Consider the following 25611-nt stretch of genomic DNA (forward strand, 5'->3'; position numbering starts at 1 on the left):
AGAGTTATGGAAAATGTTTTCCTTAATTTTTGAAGGGAAGTCATTTTCCTTAATTTTGAGGAAAATGAGTTGATTTGGAAAACATTTTCCAAAACTTTTGTCCCAACCAAACATGGGAAAATTGGAAAACATTTTCCAGAAAACATTTTCCTTCATACCAAACACACTCATAAAGTGAAACTTTTTCTTTCACATTATAAAGTGGAAGAAAATCTTACACCTAATAAAGTAGAACTTTTTATTACATTTTATAAAGTGTAACTTTTTCTTACACTTCATAAGAGGAATATTCTTCACGTTTTGAAGAATACTGAGTCTGCTAACTCCAAAAGAAATTACTGAAACAAAATCACAGAAATAGTAATCAATCACCCGAACAGTGTTGGCGAAGTAGCATTTGAACAAGTAAACAATCACTGGAAAAAAAGACCATTGAGATATTTCCTTGGGAATATGCTGGTAATTATATTTTGTGAAAGGAATTGTTTATAACACACACAAAAAGGAATCTATACTAAATTAGCTGCTAGACTCCCTATATGTCTAGTATGTGATATTGTTTTGTTTTTTTTTTACTTTGTCAGATTGTACAGAGCTCCAACACATTCTTAGTGTTGCTTTTTTTTTACTTTGTCAGATTAGCTTCAGGTGTTTACATCATTAAATTTTGATTCATTCTATTGTAGTTAAATAATAAGATAAAAACAAATTAGACTATAACTTTGTGGTTTAATATCATTTTCAAAAATGTTTAATATCATTTCGGCAACGCTAATGGGTATCTTAAAGAACTCTCACAAAATTCAAAAAATTCAACTTTACTATACTATTCAAAATTTCAATCTCCTCTTTAACGTAAGGTCCAGAGTTGGACCATAGGAATATTTCTTTCATAATTTATTTTCAAATTTAATACAACATAGAGATTGAGCAACTAATCCTTTTATGAACTTCAATAATTATCCCACTAACAAGCAGAAATGAAATCTAAATTAGGAATACGGAGGAATGCTAAATCAGCTCTATTCCATTGTAAAATAAAATCAAAATAATTTAAGAACATGTAAGTTATAATTTACTCTGTGAATCAGAACCATTAGGCAAAATGATATTATACTAAACACAAGATGAGATAAATGAAACACATTTTAAGTAAAGACAATATGAGATGTTAAAGAAATACCAAATTTATATAATTTGTAGGGACGGATTGTTATGTTGTCGGGTTGTGCTACTCCAAAATTTTGATTTATTTAGTGTGGGGCCGCTTCAGTCGTCGGATTGGGACCATCAATGTTAATCTTCAAAGTGTAAAAAAGCTTAGAAGCCATGAAAGTGAAAGAGAGAAGGAGAAGGAGAAGGAGAAGGTGAAAAGGTAAAGTAATTTTCTATAAAGTGGAAGAAAAAGTTCCACTTTATAAGATGGAAGAAAAAGTTCCACTTTATAAAGTGTAAGAAAAAGTTTCGTTATACGTTAAAGATACACGTTATGACACTAACAGAAAACGTTTAGAAAATTAGATAAAGTGGAATTTTTTCTTTACTAAGCTTATTTTAGTTAGTAACTAAAATAGTGGCTTATTTTGGTCATTTTTATATTTTTGTGGCTTATTTAGCTTTCCGACTCTGATAATGACGATTGTGGTTGGGCAAAGGATGGTGGTTGTGGATGGTAGGGGTGGTGAATGATGGTGCTGATAGTAGCTGCGCCTGAAATAATGATGTAGAGTGAGTGAAAGTAGATGAAGTAATAGTGTTGCTTTTAAATTTAAACATTCAAATATTTTGATTCATTAAGGCTATAGAATAAGAAAAAGATATATTAAGATTAAGATTTAGATCTCAAAAACAAAAATCTTTAAATAATTAAGATTTTTATAAATAAACAAATTTGAACGCTATATTTTTTAACACCTTTTATTTTATTTTAGTTTTTCTATTTTGGAATAATATTAATAACTTGATGTAATTTTTATGTAATTTATGATATGATTATATACGAGTGAAATCAAATTTCTTAAAATAAAAATATTATTTTAACTTATATATTATTGGCAATGACATATCTACGAGTAGATTATTATTTCACATAAAATTTAAATTTTAAATTTCGAATCATAAATTAAAATATTGACCAATATTGTTAGTTTAATTAAAAATTTCAAATATACGGCAAAATTAGAATTGGCGCAAAATTGACTTTGAAAATCCATATATATAATTTTTTTAAGTAGTAGTAATTATTTGAAAAGAAAAAAAAACATTTTAACAACCCAAATTCTCATTAGACAATCAAATAGCACACAATTCATAAAACAAGAAAAAGAAAAAAAAAGTTCAAAATTTTTAAAGTGTGTAGATAGATCCATCACTCATTTTTATTCAACTATACTATGATGAAAAATATGTATTTTGTCTTCCTCTTCTTAGTTTTGGTTTCACGGCCGTTCATCACGGCGGCGGAGTCGGAACAGCAGAAGCAACAGTTGGGCATAGACAGCGGTAAAGTATTGGAACTTGATGAATCTAACTTTGATGCTGCAATTTCAAGTTTTGATTATATTTTGGTCGATTTCTACGCTCCTTGGTGTGGTCACTGCAAACGACTTGCACCTCAGGTCTATTTCCTTTACTCAGTTTTGTTTATTTCTTTTGAAAGTATATAGTAGTGACCTCTACTTTTAAGAGATCTTACTCGAATGTTGTAGTAGCAGTTAACTTACTAAGTTACGATTGTAAATGTATAACTGCAATAGATAAGATTGGGTTTCTTTACTTCAACTGTGAGTGAATCAGGTATGCAAGATAATTGATCAAATTACTAAGCAGAAAAGCCAGTGAGTTGAATGAATTAAGATCTGAAAACTAGAATAAGCATATACCTAGTTTTATGATACGTTTGCTGGGATATGTGATCTAAATTAGTATTAAAAATAAACTTTTTTTTTAACAATGGTGGTGTCTGGCCAGCTTGTATGTATCCACTATTCATATCCACCAGCACAACTACTGAGTGACTTTGGCCACCAAGCTTAGGCGAAGGTAGAAATCTGATCTTTTTTTTTTTTGGTCTTTGTCTTTGTTGGGTTTTGAACTCTGATCTATGAGATTTGCACCCAGTTCATGGACCACTAGGCCATATACTTGGGTGCGAAATTAGACTAAAAAGCATAGACGGACTAATTTTGCACTGTTGATGACGTAGATTCAGAACCATAAGGTTTCATGTTATAATCCCATCAGAAGTAAAGAAACACAAGGTGATTTATTGCCATGCGTCCAAACCTTTGGCGGACAAAGAAAAAACTACCAAAAAAGTTGTGTTTCTACCTTAATCGATAAAGGACTCTTCAATTAACTTCAAAAAGGTTGATTGCTTCTCCAATGAAAAGTTATCTAGACTCTATATTGATTATGTCATTTGGCCAATTCCTAGATTCGGATTTCCATACATTTTGTGAAAGTAATTTTTACTATTAATGCTTCCTAAGTATGTTTTGTGCAACCATTGTTATCAGATCTTTCTTTAGGGGGGTAGTTGGTTGGCCGCGTCATCAAAATAATCTCCTTATAAAGTCCACATACCCACATGACCAACACAGTGTCTGATTGAACTCATAAGAACAAATAATCTCCGATTAAGTAATGAACTGTTTGATTCATATGGTATTAAGCTTAAGATCACATATTTTTTGCGAGAATCTATGTTTATCTTAACTATCTCTGTTAGATGACTCCCCCACCCCACCCCCGCGGCGACCACCACGCTCCAATTCATTTAATATGCACATTTCTCTGCGCAAGAATTGAATTCTATGTGATGCGTGGTATCAATCTGATGAATTTAAGTTCGTTGCAGTTGGACAAAGCTGCTAGCATACTTGCTGATTTGAAGAAGCCCATAAGTATTGCAAAAATAGATGCTGACAAGTACAAACGTGTTGGTTCAAAATATGGCATTGAGTATGTGTACTTTTAGCCTTATCACTACATCGTTTTTCTGATATTAGTTTTACAATGTATGATCTGCTTCTGTTTAATAAGGTCAAGAACTCAAAAGAAAGGAGGTATTCATTTGTTTGATAAGACATCTTTCATACCTCCTCCGTTTTAACATGTTCGTCTTACTTTCCTTTTTTGTCTATTTCAATAAGAATGGTTGTTTTGGCAACTCGCTAATTTCAACTTTCCACATGGTATGTTTAAGATCAAAATATGAAAGTGCATATTGGTGCATTCCACATATTGTAAGTTTAAGACCACAAGATTCAAAAGTCATTGTTACTTTCTTAAACTTTGTGTCAAGTCAAAACTAGAAGTACCATTCGTCAACGGCTATCATTTAATTATAAAAATCTACGAGTCTTCTTATGGATCAATTAAGATGTCAAACTGGGGAATGCAGTGCTGGCCACAGATCTAAGAGGTAGATTCCGAATTCCAGCCCATTAACCATTCCTCCTGAAGTGATAGTGATCACAACTGTTTGCTTTAAAATTGGATTTCATTTTTACTCTCTTAGGTAGACCATATAGGCAATTTGATTCGTATTCACCTGTGCAAAAGAAGATGATGTGTTTAAGTAAAGGAGTTACAAGTTACAACAGAAGTTTGAAAAGCAAAAAATCTAGATGCTGATAGGTCGTTGAGGGCCCAGCTACATCTATCTTTCTGTGTCCATACGTCTGCCACGTCCTCTTTTTCCTTTCCTTTACCTTGAACCTCCATTAATTCTACCTCTGATAATAATCTGATCTCCTTTGTTCCTGTCCTCTCTCAATCTGATCTCTCCTTCATCAATATTGTTCCTTCCCTCTCTTTGTCTAGGATGTACTTATATAGTGCTGATACTTCTGCATATGTGCTGGAGTAGGAAGTAGTATCTTTAGCTAAGTCTGTTGGAGAGGCAGAGTAGCCAGGTGACATAAACAGAGAGAGTGTAATCAGAATAGTTGGAATTGATGAACAAAAGAGATGACTAGCTGGACGGGGATTGAGCTTTTTAAGTGGGAAGACTTGAATTTGGGTTCTGATCTACTTTCTGTACCGTCCCTATTTCTAATGAAACTGGATTACCCCAAGAGTTCAGCTGTTGTGTAATTCAATATGTTACCTTTTTTCTGCAAGAGAGCACTGAAAAGCGTCAAAGTGAAGATTTATTAGATGTTATTTGCTCTCCCTTAAACAAATAAAACAAATATAATGCTGAGCTGCAGGAACACATGCTTTATGGAAATTAGATTATTTCTCCCCTTGACTCTTGTTAATGAAATTAAAAGACTGATCATTTTTATTTTATTAGAAGATATTGAATTTCTCTTTCTGATCTCAATGCAGTGGATATCCAACTTTAAAGATATTTATGCATGGTGTTCCAACAGAATATTATGGACCAAGAAAAGCAGATTTACTTGTACGATTCTTGAAGAAGTTTGTTGCTGCTGATGTGGCCATACTCAATTCTGATTCAGCCATTAGTGAATTTGTTGAAGCATCCGGCACTAGTTTCCCTATATTTATAGGCTTTGGTTTGAATGAATCTGCCATATCACATTTTGCAGTAAAATACAAGAAGAGAGCATGGTTTTCTGTGGCAAAAGATTTCTCGGATAAGACCATGGAATTCTATGATTTTGACAAGGTACCTGCTTTGGTAGCTCGTCATCCAAACTATGATGAACAAAGCATCTTCTATGGCCCCTTTGAAGGTTAGCTTATCATTGCCTGTCATCTTAGGCTTTGGAAGTAATTAAAATCTCACCCACCTTATCAAAAAAATACTCATCCCTTCCTAGAAACTAATAAGAATTATTTAGTTTTTTATCGCCTACGAAGCTCCTGAGAAAACCAGAATCTTGTTATATTTAAAGAAGTAACAGTACCACCTGCTCTGTATTTAAAAGCTTGCTTTCATTCAATGATTGGCCCTTTATCTGTATTGTGTCACTTAAAAGCAGAAGTCAGCAACTCCAGATTCTGATGTGCTTAAATAATAGGGATCAATCATTAGCTAGTTGTAGTGCTTTCAAAAATGAAGTATTCAAAAACATCAGTTGACTCTTTTGATGAATTCTGAGATGGTTTTGATTAGGTGATTAAGTAATTGATTTGATTGCATGACTATAACCTTATATTATACTTTTCAGTTGATTAAATTGTTTAAGGCTTATTTATGAAAAAAGTTAAATAGCTTTAACTTCCAACCTGCCAACATTTGCTGTATTTTCTGTACTGCATGAAAAAACAAACTGATTTAAGAATTGAGCTGAAGTTGTATCTTGGGGATTTCTGCGAAATAATGGTGAATATCTGAACCTTCTTCCTGCTATGGATCACAGAAAATTTTGTTGAGGATTATATCAAGCAGAGTTTGCTCCCACTGACTTTGCCCATTACTGAAGAAACTCTGAGATTGCTGAAAGATGATGAGAGAAAAGTTATTCTAACAATTTTGGAAGATGAAACTGATGATAGGTCTAAGAAATTATTGAAGCTCCTGAAAGCTGCTGCATCTGCAAACCGCGACTTCGTGTTTGTTTTTGTTGGGTTCAAGCAATGGCAAGGGTTTGCTGAATCATTTGACGTTTCTAAGAAAACTAAGCTGCCAAAAATGGTTGTTTGGGATGGCGATGAGGAGTACTTTTCAGTAAGTTCATTTACTTTTTTTTCTCTCCCTTTCCAGTTCCGCACTAGGGATTGCATATTTGTCGACCCTTATCAAGTGTAGGAAATATACTTTATTGTTTGGAGTCTGGACTTTTTTCTTGACTAACACGGCTAAAATATAGTGCTTTCAACTTATCGACTAAAGTGAACGATGAACTTTTCACTTTTGCTTACTGTTCTGACTAAAATAAACAACAGGGATAAACTGTACTTAACCATACTTATTAATTGGTATCATTTCGCTGCATGACACTTAATTATGTTGTTTCTCCAAGTCTGTGAGATGCCTTTTGTGAATAATATCTACCAGGCTAGATACTTATGGTAATTTTCAGTGGTTTATTAGAAGAGTGAGACAATTATTTATACATAATCTACTTCTAGGAGAAGTGTCTTTTGACTAAATCACTATAAATTTAACGTAATGAGAACAATTTTTTTACTCGTGCAACAGGTTGTTGGCTCTGAGAGCGTTGAAGATGAAGATCAGGGGTCCCAAATTACACATTTTATTCAAGGATACAAAGACGGAAATATTATACAGAAACGTATCAGCTCTGGTTCTTTCATGGGTTTTATAAACTCAATGATAGGTTTGGGAACAGTGACCATCATAGTGTTTGTGGTTGCGGTGGTGATGATTATCCAGTCTTTGAAAGAGGAACCCTTAACTATTGGTACAAGGGACGAGGGAGATCATCCAAGCAGCTCCACCTCTCAGACAGAAGCCAGACAACCACTTCGTTCTGGAGAGAAACAAGACAAGGAAGATTAAGAATTACACCAGTCAGACCTCAGATAGTTAGCTTGAGATATCCTCGTCAGGAAAACCAAACTACACGTAGGTCTAAGAGTGCTGTTAAGTTTCATCCTCACCACGATCACAGCCCTTGTTTTCTTATGGAAGTTACTTGAACAACATACTTGTAGGATTACTGTAACCAGAAGTCTGGAGGGAAGAGTTTGTTCTTCTATCTGTGTTATTGAATTTAACAAATGTGGAGGCAAATTTAATTTTACCACTGTATAAAATGTGTTTGAAACAATCTTTTTTAGCTAATCCATGTGCTCTTAGTTGGCAGTTGGCACCAATGATTGAGGACTATGTATGCAGATGGAGCTCCCAACCTGTATGTTCTGAATTGGATGTAGAAACACACAAAGCAATATCACAAGGTGTTGCTGATTAAAGAAACTTCCTCAACCACAGATTTGCAATATTTGGAAATCAGTGGATATTTCAAAAACTAAAACAAGTAAAAGACTAGATTTAGTCACCTCAAGGACATTCATATTTACATGCAACTACAGGCCTCAACCATCTATCAGGTGGACATGGCTAAAAACATCACTATTATAGAGAAATCGAGGGTAAGAAAAAAAAAAGCAATAAACAAAAGAAGGCGCAATGCGTACAGTAAGACACCCATCTTTAAGAATGTACACTCTGTAAAAACCTCAAAATTATCAAACCTATCAACTACTAAACCAATATCACAGAAGTGTTGAGCAATGAAGCTAGCTGTTGTATTCCTCTGTCCAGATGTCACAGCAACCAACACGAATCAGCTCTATTGTCTTCACGTGAAATTTGAGGTCAGAATAACCCAACCTGAGTTTCCTGCAAGGGACTTCAACAATTTGATTAATGTTTGCCATGATCAATTAAATCACTACTCACATCCAGGAAGAGAGTTAGCTGAAGCAAATGGTGAAAAGCTTGTAATTGATTCACTGTGATGCAGTGGGTTAGGCTGCCGACTTGTTGATCCCATATAGCTCGACGAGGGATTGCTAGGACTAGGAATGTATGCAGACCCATATCTTGAATTAAGAGGTGATAAACAAGGATAACCCAATGAGTTGGATGAAATTAAGTAAGCTGCACGAGATCTTTGAGAAGATGCATTTTGAAGGTCCAGTGAACTCCGGCTTATAGTAAGATGTGGTGACTGGTAAGACCAAAGTGAATGCTGGTTATGAGAGCTAGAGATTGATTGAGGACGAGAAACTGAAGGTGATCGAGATGCTCCAGTGCCTATATGTATCACTTCTGATGATGCTAATGATGACCTCAGAGATGACATTGAAGATACAGATCGCAGACTGGAAGAAAGCAATGGTGTAGATTCTGATGCTGGTGGATCACCAGTGCTAGTTCTTGCATCCCGTTTGCAGACAGGGCAAAAGGTTCTCCATGATGTCAGCCAAGCATCAACACACATAGTGTGAAATTCTGTGAAGTTCCCAAAAGACAAGTTAATAACTGAAAAAAGCCAAGTGCTCCAGCAGAAATAAATTCTGAATGTGCACATACATCTATGAAATGTATCAACAAATACAGCATTTATAGAGCAACTGGGGACGAGGGAAATATTCCAATAATATGATACTTGGAACCATAAATTCTAGTTTTCACATATTTCACCCCCAAGGAGACTTCAGAAAATGAAATAATTTCAAAAATCAGGTATGAACTGTATTTATAACTGTTCTGCTACTTTGGAAAGGGCAAAAGTCAAGATGGTAGAAGAATATGCATACAGCGATGAATGATCTTCTATACATCATGATACAAAGTTGGAGCTAAACAACTATGATGACAGGTTTGTGGGACTCAGTAAACGGAGACCAAGAATTAGTAGTTGGAATCTTCCTCATATCCCTGGAACAACAGAACTTAGAGTTTTGAACAAGGCACTACTGGGAAGTAGTTATGGAGATTTGGGGTTGAAGAGCAGGCATTGTGGAGGGAGGTATACCACGAAAACATGGAGTCGTAGAAGGGGAATGGAGGTCTAGAAAAGCATTATCAAAGGTTAGCTAGATTTCAATGGCTTAGTTGCCTATGAGGTAGGGAATGGAAGTAGAGTCAACTTTTGGGACCAACATAGGTGCATAGAAGTATAGGAGGACAACCTTTCCCAAGTTATTCAGAGTTTCATGCTAGAAAGAGGCGATGGTACAACAGATTAGGGTGACGCGAAAGGGGGGAGTATTGTCTGGAATTTACAAGATTGAGAGATGGATGAATTGCGAAGGCTGATGGAAACGCCTTACAAACAGAATACCACACTCACCAGTAGGAACCCACGGAGGTGGGGTGGCAAGAAGTGATGGTGCTGGGTGCATTTTCAGTAAGGTCAAACTACCATAAGCTTTTGGTGGGAGACAAGTCAAGTTTCCTTAGTGGTGACACTAAAATTGTTTCATGTTTAAAGGGGATACATTAGTGCTTATCAACCATGATCACTGATTAGTCTGGCATGGTACCAAAAATCAAAAGGAATGAGTATCCTCCTAATGGAGGAACAATCTTAACAAAATGGTGCATTCAGAACCTTCAACGTATAATTAATAAAAGCGAGAACCAACTATTTATGAATGAACAACTTAAAAAGTAAATAACCTCTATAAGAGAGGAATGAGGATAACTTACTGTGCCGGCATGGAAGAATTCTAAGCTTATCTCCAGCAGTATAATCTTCAAGGCATATAGCACATGTCACTGATGTAGAATTATCCTCCACAACTGACGTAAATATCAAACTTGGCATAGCTTTAACCAAACGGCTACTAATCCCATGAAATTCGCGAACACGAGAAGCTCGGGGGCGTTCTCTTCGTATATGATGTCGGCGAACAAAGAAACACATTGCAAGTACAGCAGACATAGAAAGTAGTGAAATGAAAGATGTAGCCATGATTGACCAAGCTGAGTTTTCCAAGCTTGGGATTAACCATACTTCCATATCCGAGCCAGCATACTGTGTGAGTGCTTCTCCAGAAGCTTTTGAAATGAAAACTGCCAGTATCTTCACACCAGCAGAGGTTCCTGCCACTGTATCATGTGTCTGGTCAAACCTTTGCTTGTCAAAACAATGATGATCAGACTCTTCAAGATACTATCGCACCCATGTCGGATCCTCTAAAAATGCATTACTTTTGGAGGATCCGACATGCACCCGGAACTATTTTTGAAGAGGTGAAGCTACTTGCTCAAAAATCAACAATTTTTTGAACTTGGTAACTTTACTCAAAAATCAACAATTATAAATCATTCAAAAACAAGAGATGAAGATGGTTTTGAAGTCCGACAAAAGTTTTATGAGTTACCAGCACAAAAGGTGCACAAAAATACGGAACAACTGAGTTCTGGGGGATAAATAGGACCCTAGTTAAGCTTAGGTGTGTCTCTAGGATTTCGGTCATAGTCTAGGGGGGAACTTGTGCCTTATTCCTTTCATTTTCCTAGTGGAAGGGGGGTAGGCAAAACTAATCTGCTAGTTTTCTTTGTTATGACTAGGCAAACCCACGGCCGCTACCCTGTGGGTGCGCACAGGGTAAAACCCCCGCTCCTATGTAATAAACTGCTCTGCTAGTTTGTCAGTTTTCTGATATGAACATTTCAGATGCACCATTGTTGGAACATGCTGGCTCAAGCCAATCAAAGAAGACAAACATGTCGTAACGATCATGAGAAAAGCTTGGCAAGGATTTTGAGCTTTTTACTTTAGGTTATTTAATTTTATATCCAAGGCCCAAGCATATTTAATTGGCCACATACAAGTTTTGCCACAACTGGTTTTCCTAAGAATCATCTTAAAGTCGTAAATATGTATATAGTACAGTTCAGAAGACATAATGCCATTGGACAAAATAGACCAAGTAAAAAGCTGTAAATTCAAATATATCACATAAATAAAGACTAAGAGAGATCTTAAGAGCTGGACAATAATTTTCTTTATCAAAAAAAAAAAAGAGCTGGACAATCATTTTCTGTTACAAACAGGAGCTTGCGATATCTTCTGAAATTCCTTCACATGGATTAATCTCTCTTCACCAGATTGAACATCCAATTAACCCTTTTATATGTCGTCCTATCAGTCTTTATGAATAACTAGTTAGAAAAGGAAGCATAGTTGGGTTGATCAATTGACAGTTCAGAAGTTTCATCAACATTTTATATGGGATACACAGAGCATTAGGTGATTAAAAGCAAACCAGCAGGTTTGCATCAAAATTGCAGAATGTTGGATAGCTGGCTTGTGCAAGGAGTAAAGAGTTCAATGTCAATTTTAACTAATCACCTTAACAGTACAAAAACAACAAGAAAAAAATCTTGTTAATCCGATGGCTTATTTCTTTACCTAATAAAATAAAAAGGAACAAATAGTACCAGAAATATCTATTTTGAAGGAATTATTTTACTTCTACCCCAATGAATCAAAACTATTATCAGCTGAGAGACTGTGACAGCTATCTGCAAGAGATTTCCCTTGCAATAGTTCAAGAAGTCATTTTGCCAGTAAGATAGATACGAATAAAAGCTTTTGTCAAAACTATTTTGCAGACTAATTTTCTTATTTTTCCAGATCTAAAATCAGTTAGTACAACTATTGATACTTAAATGATTAATATTAGAAATACACTCAACCTTATTCTAAAACTTGCAATCAGAGAGTTCAAGAATGCTGCACATGCAGCCATGTTTACGCTAAAGATTATGATTCAACTACTCACAACAATCTATTAGATAGTCCTTATGCAATTGTGATGTAATTATATCCCGTCTCAATTGGGCATGTATATTCCTAGGCTTTTACAGTTTCTGTTTGCAAGTTCATGATGATACCATGGGCACTTTAGTGCGTCCTCAAGATATGATTTCAGGTACCATTATACCACTTGATACGTTAACTACCATCAACCATAAGTTAGAACGAACTAAATGAATAATTGAAAGAAAGAAAGAAAGAAAACTTAAATTTTTTTGAGCAAGTGAAATAAATATAGAAACTGTACAATGGAAGAGTTCATTACTTGCAATTATATCTCCATATCCACTATCATAGATAATGGCTGCTTTGAAACCTGCAGCTTGTGCTTTTCTAACTTTATCTTCAAAGCTACATCCACCCCTGATTATCAGCACAAATGGTTCTTTTGTGAAGTTATTAGTTGGTTCAATCTTGTTAGTCAAGGTTGAGCAGGCATCCAAAGGCTCCGCAATATACAACCTCCCACATTTTCCTGAACCCTTTGGTGAGGGAGCTGAAATTATAAGCAAGGTCGAATTAGTACATTAGCATAAACAAAGCCCGCAAAAAAGTTGTGCCAACAGAAAATGTATAGAAAACCTTTGTTATATCACAACACTCAACATTTTGAGCAAAAATAGGAACACCACCATCACTAAACCTCATAAATCAATTACAATGAACCAAAACCATGACAAATAACAACATATTTTCAGCTGTAAATGCAAGTTATTAATACAGCATTCATACATGTTCTCATGATCCAAGTAAAGATTCCTTGAAGATTTCAACTGAAAAACAAGAACTTGCAAAATATGACAGGTAACATTTCCAAGATGAAAACTTCTATTCCCCAGAAAAAGCCCTTAACAACAAATATGATCAATTCCTCCCACCCCAAAAAAAGCAGATCAGTTCAAACAGCTTATGAATAACATAAATTAAGCAAAACCCAATTCCCAAAATTCATCAAAATCAGTAATCACACATTTCATTACACAATAAAATGAATACAAAAAGAAGTTTTGGGAGGAAGCAAGACCAACTCACCAAAATTAGCTTCAATATCTTCAAAAGACAAAGTCCTGTTATTTCCAATCAATATCACACTACCAGTAGCTCCAGAAGCCGTCAAAGACACAAAACATATCAACAAAAACACCCAGAAATTCACCATCCCCACTTCCCAAATCTCAATACCCAGCAACCCTTTTCACAATTTCCCAAACCACAAAAACAAAACTAAAAAATCCAACAGAAAACTACGCAAAAACACTCAAAATTCAATATTCCCAACCTACCCTAAATCCCAAATCTCAATACCCCAGCAACCCTTTTCACAATTTCCCAAACCACAAAAAGAAAACTAAAAAATCCAACAGAAAACTACGCAAAAACACTCAAAATTCAATAATTCCCAACCTACCCTAAATCCCAAATCTCAAAACCCACAACCCCTTTTGCCAAATTTCAAGATAATTCACAAAAAAAGACACTCTCAGAATGCTGAGAGAATAGAAACATCAGCTTCCATAGAAAATGACTTTCCTTGTATATGTAGTTAAAGATGATAAATTTTTGGAAGGAATTGGATATCCAAAAGGGAAGAAAATCAACATTTTTTTTGTATATATAAATGTGTATATCTCTTTCTTGTTTATCTAAATCTCTAACAAAATCTATATTGCTGCATGTTTTTAAGCTAAAAAGGACCCTAAACAAGAAGAAAGAAAATTAACAAAGGGGATATTTTTTGCAACTTGTAAGACTCAGTAAAGATAATAATTTAATTAAAATCATACAAAAAGAAATAGCAAAAAATTATGTCAAATATTTTCCCAAAGTTTAATTACAAATGCTAATATTTTGTTTTAAACAAATTACTTTTTTAGCAACTTAAATGATACATTAACTATCTGTTTCAATTTGTTTGTTTTTTAAATTTATTTCGAGCGGAAAAAAAAATATTTCATTCTTTGACAATTATTTAAATTTTATCTTTCTATCCGATATATTTAAAATAAATCATATCATGAAAAAGATATTCAAAATACATTTTACATGTTTTTGTTTTGAAAGTTATGTTTTAAAAAGCCATTTTTTTTTTCTTAAAATTTGTATCAAGTAAAAATTAGGTAAATAATAAAAATTAAAGAGTAGAGGTATTCTTGGAAGGTATGAATTTATGAACTATTTTCTTTCATTTCTTAATGCGGTATCGTTTGATCTCACATAAGTTTTATTAAAAAAAAATTTATGAAATTTCTAATTTAATAAAATCTTAAATACTTGTGATTATTTTACCAAAAACAACAAATGAAATATAAATTAATTTATTTTTCCTTATATAATGGAGTGGTCTTTGTAAGACTAATTTAAAAAGAAAAATATATCGTGTGTATATTGGACCAAAAAGTATAAAGAGTTAAAGGTTTATATAAATCTAAATAATTTATTTGTTAAATAGCAATGATAACTCACTTGGACAGAGTTGGACTAATATTTTAAAGATCAGATTTGTGAGGTGTTAGTATCAAAATGAAGAGATATTTTTTTTGTAGATGAAATATTATATATAATAAAATATTCCAATATAGATAAAAAACTATCCTACACCGCCAAAAGGATATTGGATTACTCCAATCTTTTAAAAAAAATATATATATATTAACCCACTTGAACTGTTTTTAGTTTTTATTTATTTATTTTTCATGAATTTTGATTATTCTGAATTAACTTCACGTAAAGAGTTTTTATTTGAAAAAAGTATTTTTATTTAAAAAAAAATTCATAAATCAATTATTAGTACAAAAAACATAAAGAAATATAATTAATGTTTATTTGAAAAAATAACTCTAAAAATTTGCGACCAAAAGTAATTAATGGTGATCAAGTTTTTTTGATTTAAGTCGAATTAATTTGAAGCGAAATCTTTAATTAAGAAAGAAAATGAGTATCCTATTTTTTCATGACAAACTGTGTTTAGTTTATTTGCATGACAAATGGGAGTAGTTGGTAATTATTCATTATTCATGGACAAGTTGAGGGTTGTATTAAATGTATAAATAAATTGATAAAATAGGATGAGTTTGGGACAAGTTCATATTGTGGGTCCATTTAAAATGTACAAAATTCATGATGTTGATTATTTTGTTTTTTTGTCAATTTAGGTACAAACTATATTTTTTTAAAATTATTCTAAAATAATGTCATATTTTTTTAATTGAAAATAATTTAATTTTAAATTTGTATTATTATTAATAAAATTATTTATGGTTAAATAAATAATTTTAAAATTTTTAAAATTTATATCAAAAGTTAAACAATATCATACAATTGAAACGGAAAGAGTAATTATCGAGAAAAAAATAGTCAAATTCAATTTTTTTTCGTAACAAACATAACCAAATAAATTCAAACTATTTTTATTGGTAGGATTTCTCTATAAATCATTATTCGGAATGTCGAAATACACAAGAAAATGACATTAAGGAATGAAATGCATGGAAATAGAATGTAATTAAAAAATATTGATTTTCATACTTAGAATGAGAATCTGATTAATATCACAACAGGTCAATTTTTTCTTAACCCCGAGGGCAACTCACAATTTTTGCGGCAATTCATGTTTATTGGGTCGAGCTTGTCGGGTATTATCTGTATAGTTTGTGAACTATTGCATAAGAACGAGAATTTTATCATATGCACACCTAAAAGATAGCGATCGTAATTTTCCTAATCATAAAAATAAAAAAAAAATTGACTTTTTGTATTGTCATTATTTAGACATTAAAATCACGTCTAGTCTTCACTATAGCTCTATTGAAATAACATCTTATGCATTAATTATAAAATTGACTTTGTCATAACGTCATGAATTTATCAACAACCTTTGTTATTTAACCAAATGGCATATTTATTTTACTCAAAAGGAAAATTTAATGTATCTATTCAATATATTTTATTATAATAAAGCCTAAGAAATAATTTCACCTTAAGAAGGTAAAGCTAGAAGATAAAGAGAGAAATATTCTGACCTGTGTTTCCCAATTCTCATGTTTAAGTATGGGATATTTTTTATGTCTCGTTGATTTTGTTCGAATTTCACCTTTTCTCCAACAAAAAAAAAAGAAAAGAAAAAAAATTTTTTTTCGTGGATCGTCCGTTAAATAGCTAAAAATTTCAAAAATCTAATTAACAAAGAAGGTATACCTCATGCTATTGGGCTATCACTACACATTATTATTGGGCCAAACATGGCTACCTCATACTATTGGGCCAATTTAAAACATGGCTTAATCCTTTATCAATAAGTTAGGATAAAGTTCATTTTGTAATCGAAAATAATTTACATTTTTTTATATCAAAAATTTATCGAAAGATAGGTAATTAGCTCAAAAATTAATAATGTTTGCCTTATTTTATATACTCACCGTCGTCCTTCGTTTCCAACCAACATATTCTGAATCAATAAAAGGAGGTCCTAAACTTGAAAGATTTCAAAAGAAAAATCAAATTAATTAGAATCTTATATTTAGGTTGAGATGAACTTAAGATTTCAAATGTACATTATATTAACTATATATACATAAATCAACTAAATTAAAGTTATCGGCATATATAACTATCGAATTTTTATAACACATTATACAAAAAATGTTTTTTTTATAACACATTATATGATAAATATTTGTTATCCCTAATTTCAAATAAGTTAGAGTTGATCATATAAATCATCAGTTCCCCGCTTATCGTATCTCCATTTAAGCTAATTTCGAACCGAATATACAAAATAAAAACAAAAAAATCTAAGTGGTGCATTTATAATGAAAGATATCTAATTGTTTTAGGAGGAAAATTAAAAGTAGAAAATTGCTAGTCATTTTCAACACTTAAATTGAATATTGGCTATGATTATATTGGTAGGAGACAACTTCTTTCATTGACATCACCTACACAACCATTTAAGTAATTTTATGAACTTGATCTAACACATTAAATATATAGTAATTCAATTATTGATGTATTCTTATTAATGTAGCCATGGCAATTTTTTCCCTAATAGTGGTTAGTAATTATAAATGCTTAATTTAGATGTGTTACTCTCACAATTATGTTATTTCATGAAGTAAGGCGATGTATAAATTATATGTATACTTACTTAATTTTCAATCAATCATGAAAAAAAAGAGAATTATCAGCGTTTGAAATTACATAAAGATCAAATAAAAAATCATCACGTGCACCGACAAACTTGTGATATTTTGTCAAATCAGTATTTCTTATTTAATATTTTGGTAGTTGACAGTTGACACTGCAATTATGAAGAAATGGTGATGCAAAGTTAATTCCCTGTTCAAATGTGCAAAAACAAGCTACTTATGTAACGAAAGGCTAAAACTTAAAACATTATGTCACGTTGGGTCCTCTTCTATGCAAAGTTGGGCTGGGCCCAATTTTGGTATTTTGAGGGCCCAACAAGAAGCATACAAGGTTGTCAGTGTTCACAGTTTGGTATGTATCCTTTTTTATTATTATTAGAATTAGAAATTAGAATTAATTTAATTGATTATTAAAATTATTAAAAATCAAATCAAATCAAATATAATAGATATTTTTAGTTTGATTGTTGTTGATAATAGTTCAGTTTTTTGATTATTTTTTTTAAACAATGTCTGTATATATTTCTATTATTATTTCTTGACATTGAACAAACAAATAAAGCTATAAATTTTATTAAAATGATATAACATTAAATTGTACCCATATATTTAATTATGTTATCTCTTAATTAGTATTGGAGGCTTTTAGTGTCCATGCATTGAGTATATGATAATTTTGTGTAAGCTAGAATACTAAATCTTCATCTTTCTTATGACATGAGAAAGACTGACTAATTTTTATGGAAAAAATTATAATATTCTAAAAATAGTTCATAAAAGTCAATTATTAGATATAATTATAAATATAACTTGCTCGTTTTGTTTGATCTTTTTTTTAACCAAACCAAATTCAGTTATTGTTAAACCAATCCCAAAAAAGTGATACTTTTTGTTCTAGGAGAATTTGCGCACGAAAGCTTTAATTTTTTTGAAATAAAATTTATATATTTGTAAATTAAGTAAAAAGTACTGTAAGTCATAATAATTGATAATTTTAATTGTTTAAAAGATTTATGGAAAACATACCGTCAAAAATAAACTTGTTTGAATTTCGAAATTCGAAAAGTGCCAAATAAAATGGGATGAAGGGAGTAGGATAATATTACTATTTTAGCCTTCGATTTTATTAAATTAGTGCTTTGAGAAATGTGTTAATCTGTTAGATAGTATTTAATAGTAAGTGTAAAATAGAAACAAAAGAAAAATTATCTTTTAATTTTTTAAATTAGATAATTATTTTTAATATAGTGAATAACTATTGTTGAACGGACGAATATATCCAATTTAATAATCATGGAAAGTTGCACCACTTAAATACTACACTCCCTTGTCGGTGCAGAATTTAGAATTAATTAAGCAGTATATAGTTTAGTTGCTTGTGGCGCAAGCAGGACCACACGTACGCTTCGTGCATCTTACTATCACATCGCAATTAAAACTTTCCCCTGCGAATAAGCATATAGGGTAATAGATGAGATTATTTCTTTCTTAATTAAAGATTTTAAATTTAAATATCATATTTGAAAAAAATCTTACACGTAAAGGAATCGACTCCTCTCAAATGGAGTCTTATATGGCACGGATTCAAAATAGCAGGCCATGATACGAATTCGAAATAGAAAAAAAGTGTTCCTACTACTTTTCTTGGAGAAAAATAATTATATTACTCTCTTTCCCTTTCCTCACGAGAAATCTAAGAGAGAATAATTATATTAAAGTTGATTAATTTAATATCTTACTTTTTATTTTTATTTTCATGAAGGTGTAGTTATTGGAGATCAATTTACGTAATACAATGAAATACTATATTAGGAAAGTGACGCAAAAAAAAAAATGAAATGTTCATACTTTCATCTTGTGTTAAAAGTATCGTTAATGGATTGTTTTAGTTCAAACTTTAAGTAGCAAGATTGAGGCATTTGAGAGGTTTAAGGTTTCACTTAAGTAGAATGATAGAGAAATGTAATGTAAATTAATTGGAAGTGGTTGAAGAAGTTATTTATATAATGATACTATGCTTCCTCGTTTCACTTCAGTAACAGAAATATTATATCATGTGTTGAGGTATTTAATTAAAATAAATCACAATTTAAACGTCTAAATAAAATTTACTTGACAAATTTAAAATATATAGCTGGAAAAAAAACCCTATATGTTTGGAGATTATATGCTGCTGCATAAAGTTTTCTTTAATTTTAGGTTTATTAGTAATTAGTGGGTTTTTTTTTCGAATATGAAAATAGCAACGCAAGTAAAACTGATTGGATATTTCTTCTTTTAAAAAAAAAATTAAATTGAGCTAATAAAGAGGCTTGGACGCCAATCTTGTCAAGATTTCATGAATACATTTTACCATTTGATTTTATAAAGTTCGGAGTGGAGTGGGTGAAAAATATTAATAAAAATTTTAAAATGGTACATGAAATTTCTTTTTAGCCAAAATCGTTCACGAAGTAGCGATTTTATTCACAGGAAAAGCAAAATCGCTGCTATAACAGCGATTTGTTAAATTTATTTTTTTTAAAAAAAATAAACAAAATCACTTCCAAATGAGCGATTTATCAAAATAAAAATATTTTTTAATAATTTTTTTCATATGTCGCTGACTCAGCAGCGACTTAAAGTGAATTTTTAAAAATTATTTTTTGCTTCTTTTTTTTTAAAAATGGTTTAAATCATTTTTTTTAAATCAAATCGTTGCCAAGGCAGCGATTTTTAATTAAGTTTTTTTTTTTAAAAAATCAAGTAAATAAAAAAAGATTTAGCGATTTAAGTATTTTTTTTTTGAAAAAAGAAGCAAATAATAATAATAATAAAAAAAAAATTAAACTTAAGTCGCTGCTGAGACGGCGACATATTAAAAAAAATTATTTAAAAAATTATTTTGAAAATCGCTCTTTTGGGAGCGATTTTGTTTAAAATTTTTTTTATAAAAAGAACAAATTTAACAAATCGCTGCAATAGCAACGATTTTTTTTTTTTGGCGAACGTCAGCGATTTTACCGTTTTGATTTTAAAAAAATTTATATACCGTTTTGAAATTTTTGAGGCTCTGGACTCTAATTTTATATTAGTTTGTATTAATTAATTAAATGTTTTAAACAATATAAGTGATCAATATTTTTGTACCATAATAATTTTTTCAAGTCGAAGAAATTTGATGGGATACTTATGAGTTACGACACTAATCACTGGACTAAGAAATTATTAGAGAAAATAACACTAAGTGTAATTAAAAAATTTAAGAGGAGAGGAAAGCAAGATTTAGAAAACTTTATAAGATCTAACAAATAAGTCGTTATATATCCTAAAAGTCGAAAATTCTTATTTCACTTTTTTTTAAAAACTATGAATAGTCCAAAAAAAGAAGAACTTTGAAAATCATCTTTATGAAAATCTTGATGCTTAAGCATTAATACTAGGGACAAACCTATATTAGAAGAAAAATCTATGATCTAATTGATTGACCAAAAAAAGGTTTCAATTAAACCAGTAATTAATATCATACAAAAAAAAAATTAAATGTATTTACAATACATCATGATTACCCATGAGTGACGTATACTATATTACTAATTCACTATGTCCTTTTTTGTTGTGATAAATTATTTATACTTTTTTAGAGTACCTTTTTTAGCTTCAAGAACTCTGGCTAAATGCAGAATTTCTGGAAGAACAAGATGATTACAATCAACTGCACAAAAAAACTCAAATTCAGTAATGCTATTGTTTGCTCTCGACCTATATTTGACAATTTTTAAATACGTCAATAGTGAGTAAAATCTTACTTACTCTTATATTCAATATCTGTTATGCTTCTGTCGATATAAAATTTCTTATCTTAAATCGAATTATAAAATCGAACTCCTAAAATATATTATTTTGCAAAATATCAACCCACTTTTTGACAATTTTTTTGGAGGGTTGGCCGTTGGTGACTACACTACTACTATATTCCATCATTTTTAAACAAGTGGTTTTTTAATTTATTTTTATTTTGTTCTAAAATAAATGATGTTTTAGATAACTAAGAAAATATTGATAATGTTTTAATTTTATGCTTTGTTAAATAAAGAAAGTTTCACATAACTTTAAAAAAACTATTAAAAGATTACATCTTTTTTCAAGATAGGTAATTATTAACGCTACGCTGATAGAAACACACTTTATTTTCTAAAAATAAATAAGTAGTTATTTCTTACCAGGTGTGTCCACGCCAAAAAATACCATTTATTTAGAAACTGAGGGAGTAGGAAACACATAGCTGATTCTAAGAAAAGTATCTAATGGTAAAATTTAATTTAATAACATTGTGTTAAGCTAGATAATTAATTAGTGATGAGTACCCACCCAGCTGCTAAAATCAGCATATTATAGTAACTTTCTGCTAAAGATATGCTTAAATCAAAAGAAATTTCATTTCACTTACTCCATTGTTCCCTCTTTCATTAACAAACTTGCAGACATGTTTCTAAAAAATGAAAATTAGTGGACTGGATATCCTATGGAAAACATTGAATATAAATTCCAAGAAATTCGGAGCTACTAAACTCTAGAATATCACTTCATCTTAAGAGTATTTTTAAGTTGTTTTAGTTCAACAATCACTAATAAAGTCAATAATTTTGAGACGTACTGAATGAAAATGTAGAACACGATGACATGAGATTCGATATATTGTGACTTTATTGATGTATAACTTATTTACTAATCTTTACCTCTGACTTTAACACTTTATAAAAAAAAAAAGTCAATAGACATATTTTCAGTTTTATTAAATCTATATCCACTTGCAAAATGATAAGAATTTTAGGTTAAATGTGTTGGATTTAATAATTAATATGGCACCACATGACATGAACTAATGACTATTTTATGTATTTACAAGACCTTTTAAGTCAATTGGCTTCCCATTTCCAAATAATATTGGATATTTTTTGCTCTCCAGCAAGATCCCCAAAATATTAAATACACAGTTGTCAAGTATTGTTTTTTCTTAATTAAACAAAAATATATTGATTAGTAAAAGGAAATACAAAACATTATTGATTATTCAATCAATAACATCTTAGTCCCAATTTATCAGGTGTTTTCTACTTGGCACTTAATAGAAAGTTAAATAATTTTCTACAAAATTTAACTAAAGTAACATATACAACCCTTTTTTACAAAACTTTGTTGACTTATATATATTATTAGTACTTTTCTTGACTCGCTTCTATTAGTTCACGATTAATTTTAAGCGTCATATATACACAAATACATCCCCTTAAGAATTAAACTTTATTGAATTTATCCTAATTAATTCCATCTTACATATACTAAATAGTAAATTCACTAGTCGTTTTATTTACTCTCAATTTTTATATTAAATGTGACATAAGATAATTAATCTTCTTTTAAAAAGTACAAGATTAAAAATAGTAGAAAGAGATATTTATTATTTGAAAGAAAAAGAAAAATGAAACATTTAAAATCCAAAGAGATTTTGTGATAGCTAAGCTTACACACCATGGTCCAACCTATCATACATGTGATTTATAATGACTCAAAATCAAATTAAATGCTCCCTCATCAGAAGCACAAAGAATCTCATACAACTATTGCCCAACGTACAATATTATTTTATCCTATAGTTCATGTTTTTTTTTCCCTTACTTTAATAATTATAATTTCAAGTGGTATAATACAAAAAAGGACTATATATACTGTATATATATACGGAAAATCGATTATCGTACCCTTCTATACGAATTAATTAATATAGATGAAAAGTAAAGGATGGGCATTTTAATATATATACCTATAACCTGCATTATTGTTTTTTAAGGGTACGTGTCCTCCAAATTCTTGAATTATACACTATATATATATTTGTAATATAGTTCAACCATAAATGCTATATATAAATGTATATCTCTATTATTGGGAAAAGATATGATAAATCGACTTTTTTTCATATAAGTTGATTTGTTAGTTATGGAGGACTTTTGCTCACTTGCACATACTCATCATAGCTTTTGTTTGGTAGGAGGTTTGGTCTATGTTCCTCTCCTCGTTTTGTATTTTACTTAAGAGGAATGGAGCAATAATACAGTTATCTAAAGTATTTTTTTAAAAAAATAATATTGTTTATGTATTCGCGTTGAATTTAGCATGTACCTTAAAAATTCAACACTAGGATTAATTTAAGGGTTGTTTTCTTAGAGTCCGGAGCCTAAAGGGTATAAAATGTTAATAAAAATTCCAAAATGGTATATGAATATTTATTTTAACCAAAAGGGCAAAATCGCTGGAAGGGCAGCGACTTTGCTTGCCGGAAAAAGTAAAATCGCTGTCTTGGCAGCGATTTCTAAAATATTTTTTTTAAAATAATTTTTTAATAAATCGCTCCCTAAGGAGCGATTTTCTTAATTTTTTATTTGAAATTTAAAAAAAATAAAAAAAAATAGGAGCAAATCGCTGCAAGTGCAGCGATTTGTCTCCAATTTTCTTTTATATTTTTTTAAATCAATTTTTTAGAAAAAATTTGATTGCTACTTATTTTTAAAAATTATTAAAAAAAAAACTATTTTGGAATAAGTAGTAGAAAAATTTAAAATTAAAATTTCTTTAAAAAATTTAAAATTTAATTTTAAAAATTGTAAAAAAAAATTAAAAAAATTGATTTGAAAAATAAAAAAAATAAAAAAAATGGATTGGGAAAAAAAAAATTGGAGACAAATCGCTGCCAGGGGCAGCGATTTGCTCTTAGTTTGTCTCCAAATTTTTTTTAATTTTTTCCAATCAATTTTTTTAATTTTTTTTTTATTTTTCCAATCAATTTTTTTAACTTTTTTTTTACAATTTTTAAAATTAAATTTTAAATTTTTTAAAGAAATTTTAATTTTAAGTTTTTCTACTACTTATTCCAAAATAATTTTTTTTAAAATTTTTTAAAATAAGTATCAATCAAAATTTTTCTAAAAAATTGATTTAAAAAAATATAAAAGAAAATTGGAGACAAATCGCTGCACTTGCAGCGATTTGCTCCTATTTTTTTAATTTTTTTTTAAATTTCAAATGAAAAATTAAGAAAATCGCTCCTTAGGGAGCGATTTATTAAAAAATTATTAAAAAAAAAATATTTTAGAAATCGCTGTCAAGGCAGCGATTTTACTTTTTCCGGCAAGCAAAGTCGCTGCCCTTCCAGCGATTTTGCCCTTTTGGTTAAAATAAATATTCATATACCATTTTGGAAATTTTATTAACATTTTATACCCTTTAGGCTCCGGACTCTGTTTTCTTATATACCTAGGATTTCTTCGTATTTTGATTAATTGCGAATTAAAGGCACGGATGAAACACAACTCCACTCTTAATTTGAAATTAACATCTTTACTGATATAGCAGGTATCAGAGGCGGAGCGAGGATTTTCAATAAGCAGGGGGTTCAAAATCTGTTGAAATGGACACATGAAGTAGACAAATGGGGTTCGACATCTACTATATATACATATAAAAATATTTTAACCATGTATAATAATATAATTTTTCGCCAAAAGCGATTCAGATGAACCCCACTTCGTACAAGGTGACTGCATCCCTGGCAAGTACACACAAGGTTACTCTTAACATTAAATATAACAATTAAATTTTAATTACTGGTGATGTTATTCGCTTTAGCTCGAGAATCTCAGGACTAGTTTGGTAGGAGGTATTAATCCAAAGAATCCATGGATTAAAATTTAGTCCAACAAAAACATTGTTTGTTTACTTTATTTAACCTAATCCATGGATTAGTTATACCTCATACAAGGTCTTATTTTATCCCTAGGAAATGGAGGGATAGCTAATTCAAGGTTTAGCAATCCTTGGATAGAATCCCAAAATGACTAAAATATCCCCAAATCTTTTTTTCTATTATTTTTTTTGTAATTAATGTTCTTTTTTTATTTATATGAAAATATTTATAAAATATTCATTTAAATTCTCCAAATTTGTTCCATGTAATTTGATGATTTCATAAACTAATATTTTTTATCCATGTTTGGTTGTTATATTGGGTTGATCTTTTTGAATTTTTTTTTTATAAATGTAGTTCGTCGATTGACCACTTGAAATATTTTTATTTTATTTTTAAAATAAGCTTCGAGTATTTATATAGCCTTAAATTCATGTTTAAGTTCAAGGTATATTTGACCAACAAAAAATTAGAAATATACCATGTAACATATCACACCTCAAAATTAATAATATATATA

General features: G+C 30.5%; 2 protein-coding genes across 2 annotated transcripts; one reads left to right on the plus strand and one right to left on the minus strand.

Moving 5' to 3' along the window:
- Positions 1-2282: 2282 nt before the first annotated feature.
- LOC107023211 (protein disulfide isomerase-like 5-2) lies at positions 2283-7726 on the plus strand. Its single transcript, XM_015223829.2, has 5 exons — positions 2283-2618; positions 3860-3963; positions 5338-5708; positions 6339-6646; positions 7121-7726. The coding sequence occupies exons 1-5, from the start codon at positions 2394-2396 to the stop codon at positions 7439-7441; spliced, it is 1329 nt and encodes a 442-aa protein (XP_015079315.1). The 5' UTR covers positions 2283-2393; the 3' UTR covers positions 7442-7726.
- Positions 7727-7884: 158 nt separating this feature from the next.
- LOC107023212 (receptor homology region, transmembrane domain- and RING domain-containing protein 2-like) lies at positions 7885-13975 on the minus strand. The gene is made up of 4 exons (XM_015223830.2): positions 13257-13975; positions 12490-12720; positions 10106-10507; positions 7885-8902 (listed from the first exon to the last, which is right to left on the minus strand). The coding sequence occupies exons 1-4, from the start codon at positions 13381-13383 to the stop codon at positions 8340-8342; spliced, it is 1323 nt and encodes a 440-aa protein (XP_015079316.1). The 5' UTR covers positions 13384-13975; the 3' UTR covers positions 7885-8339.
- Between the last annotated feature and the right edge of the window lie 11636 nt (positions 13976-25611).

This window comes from Solanum pennellii, chromosome 6 (genome assembly GCF_001406875.1).
Source record: "Solanum pennellii chromosome 6, SPENNV200".
NCBI classification, from domain to species: domain Eukaryota; kingdom Viridiplantae; phylum Streptophyta; class Magnoliopsida; order Solanales; family Solanaceae; genus Solanum; species Solanum pennellii.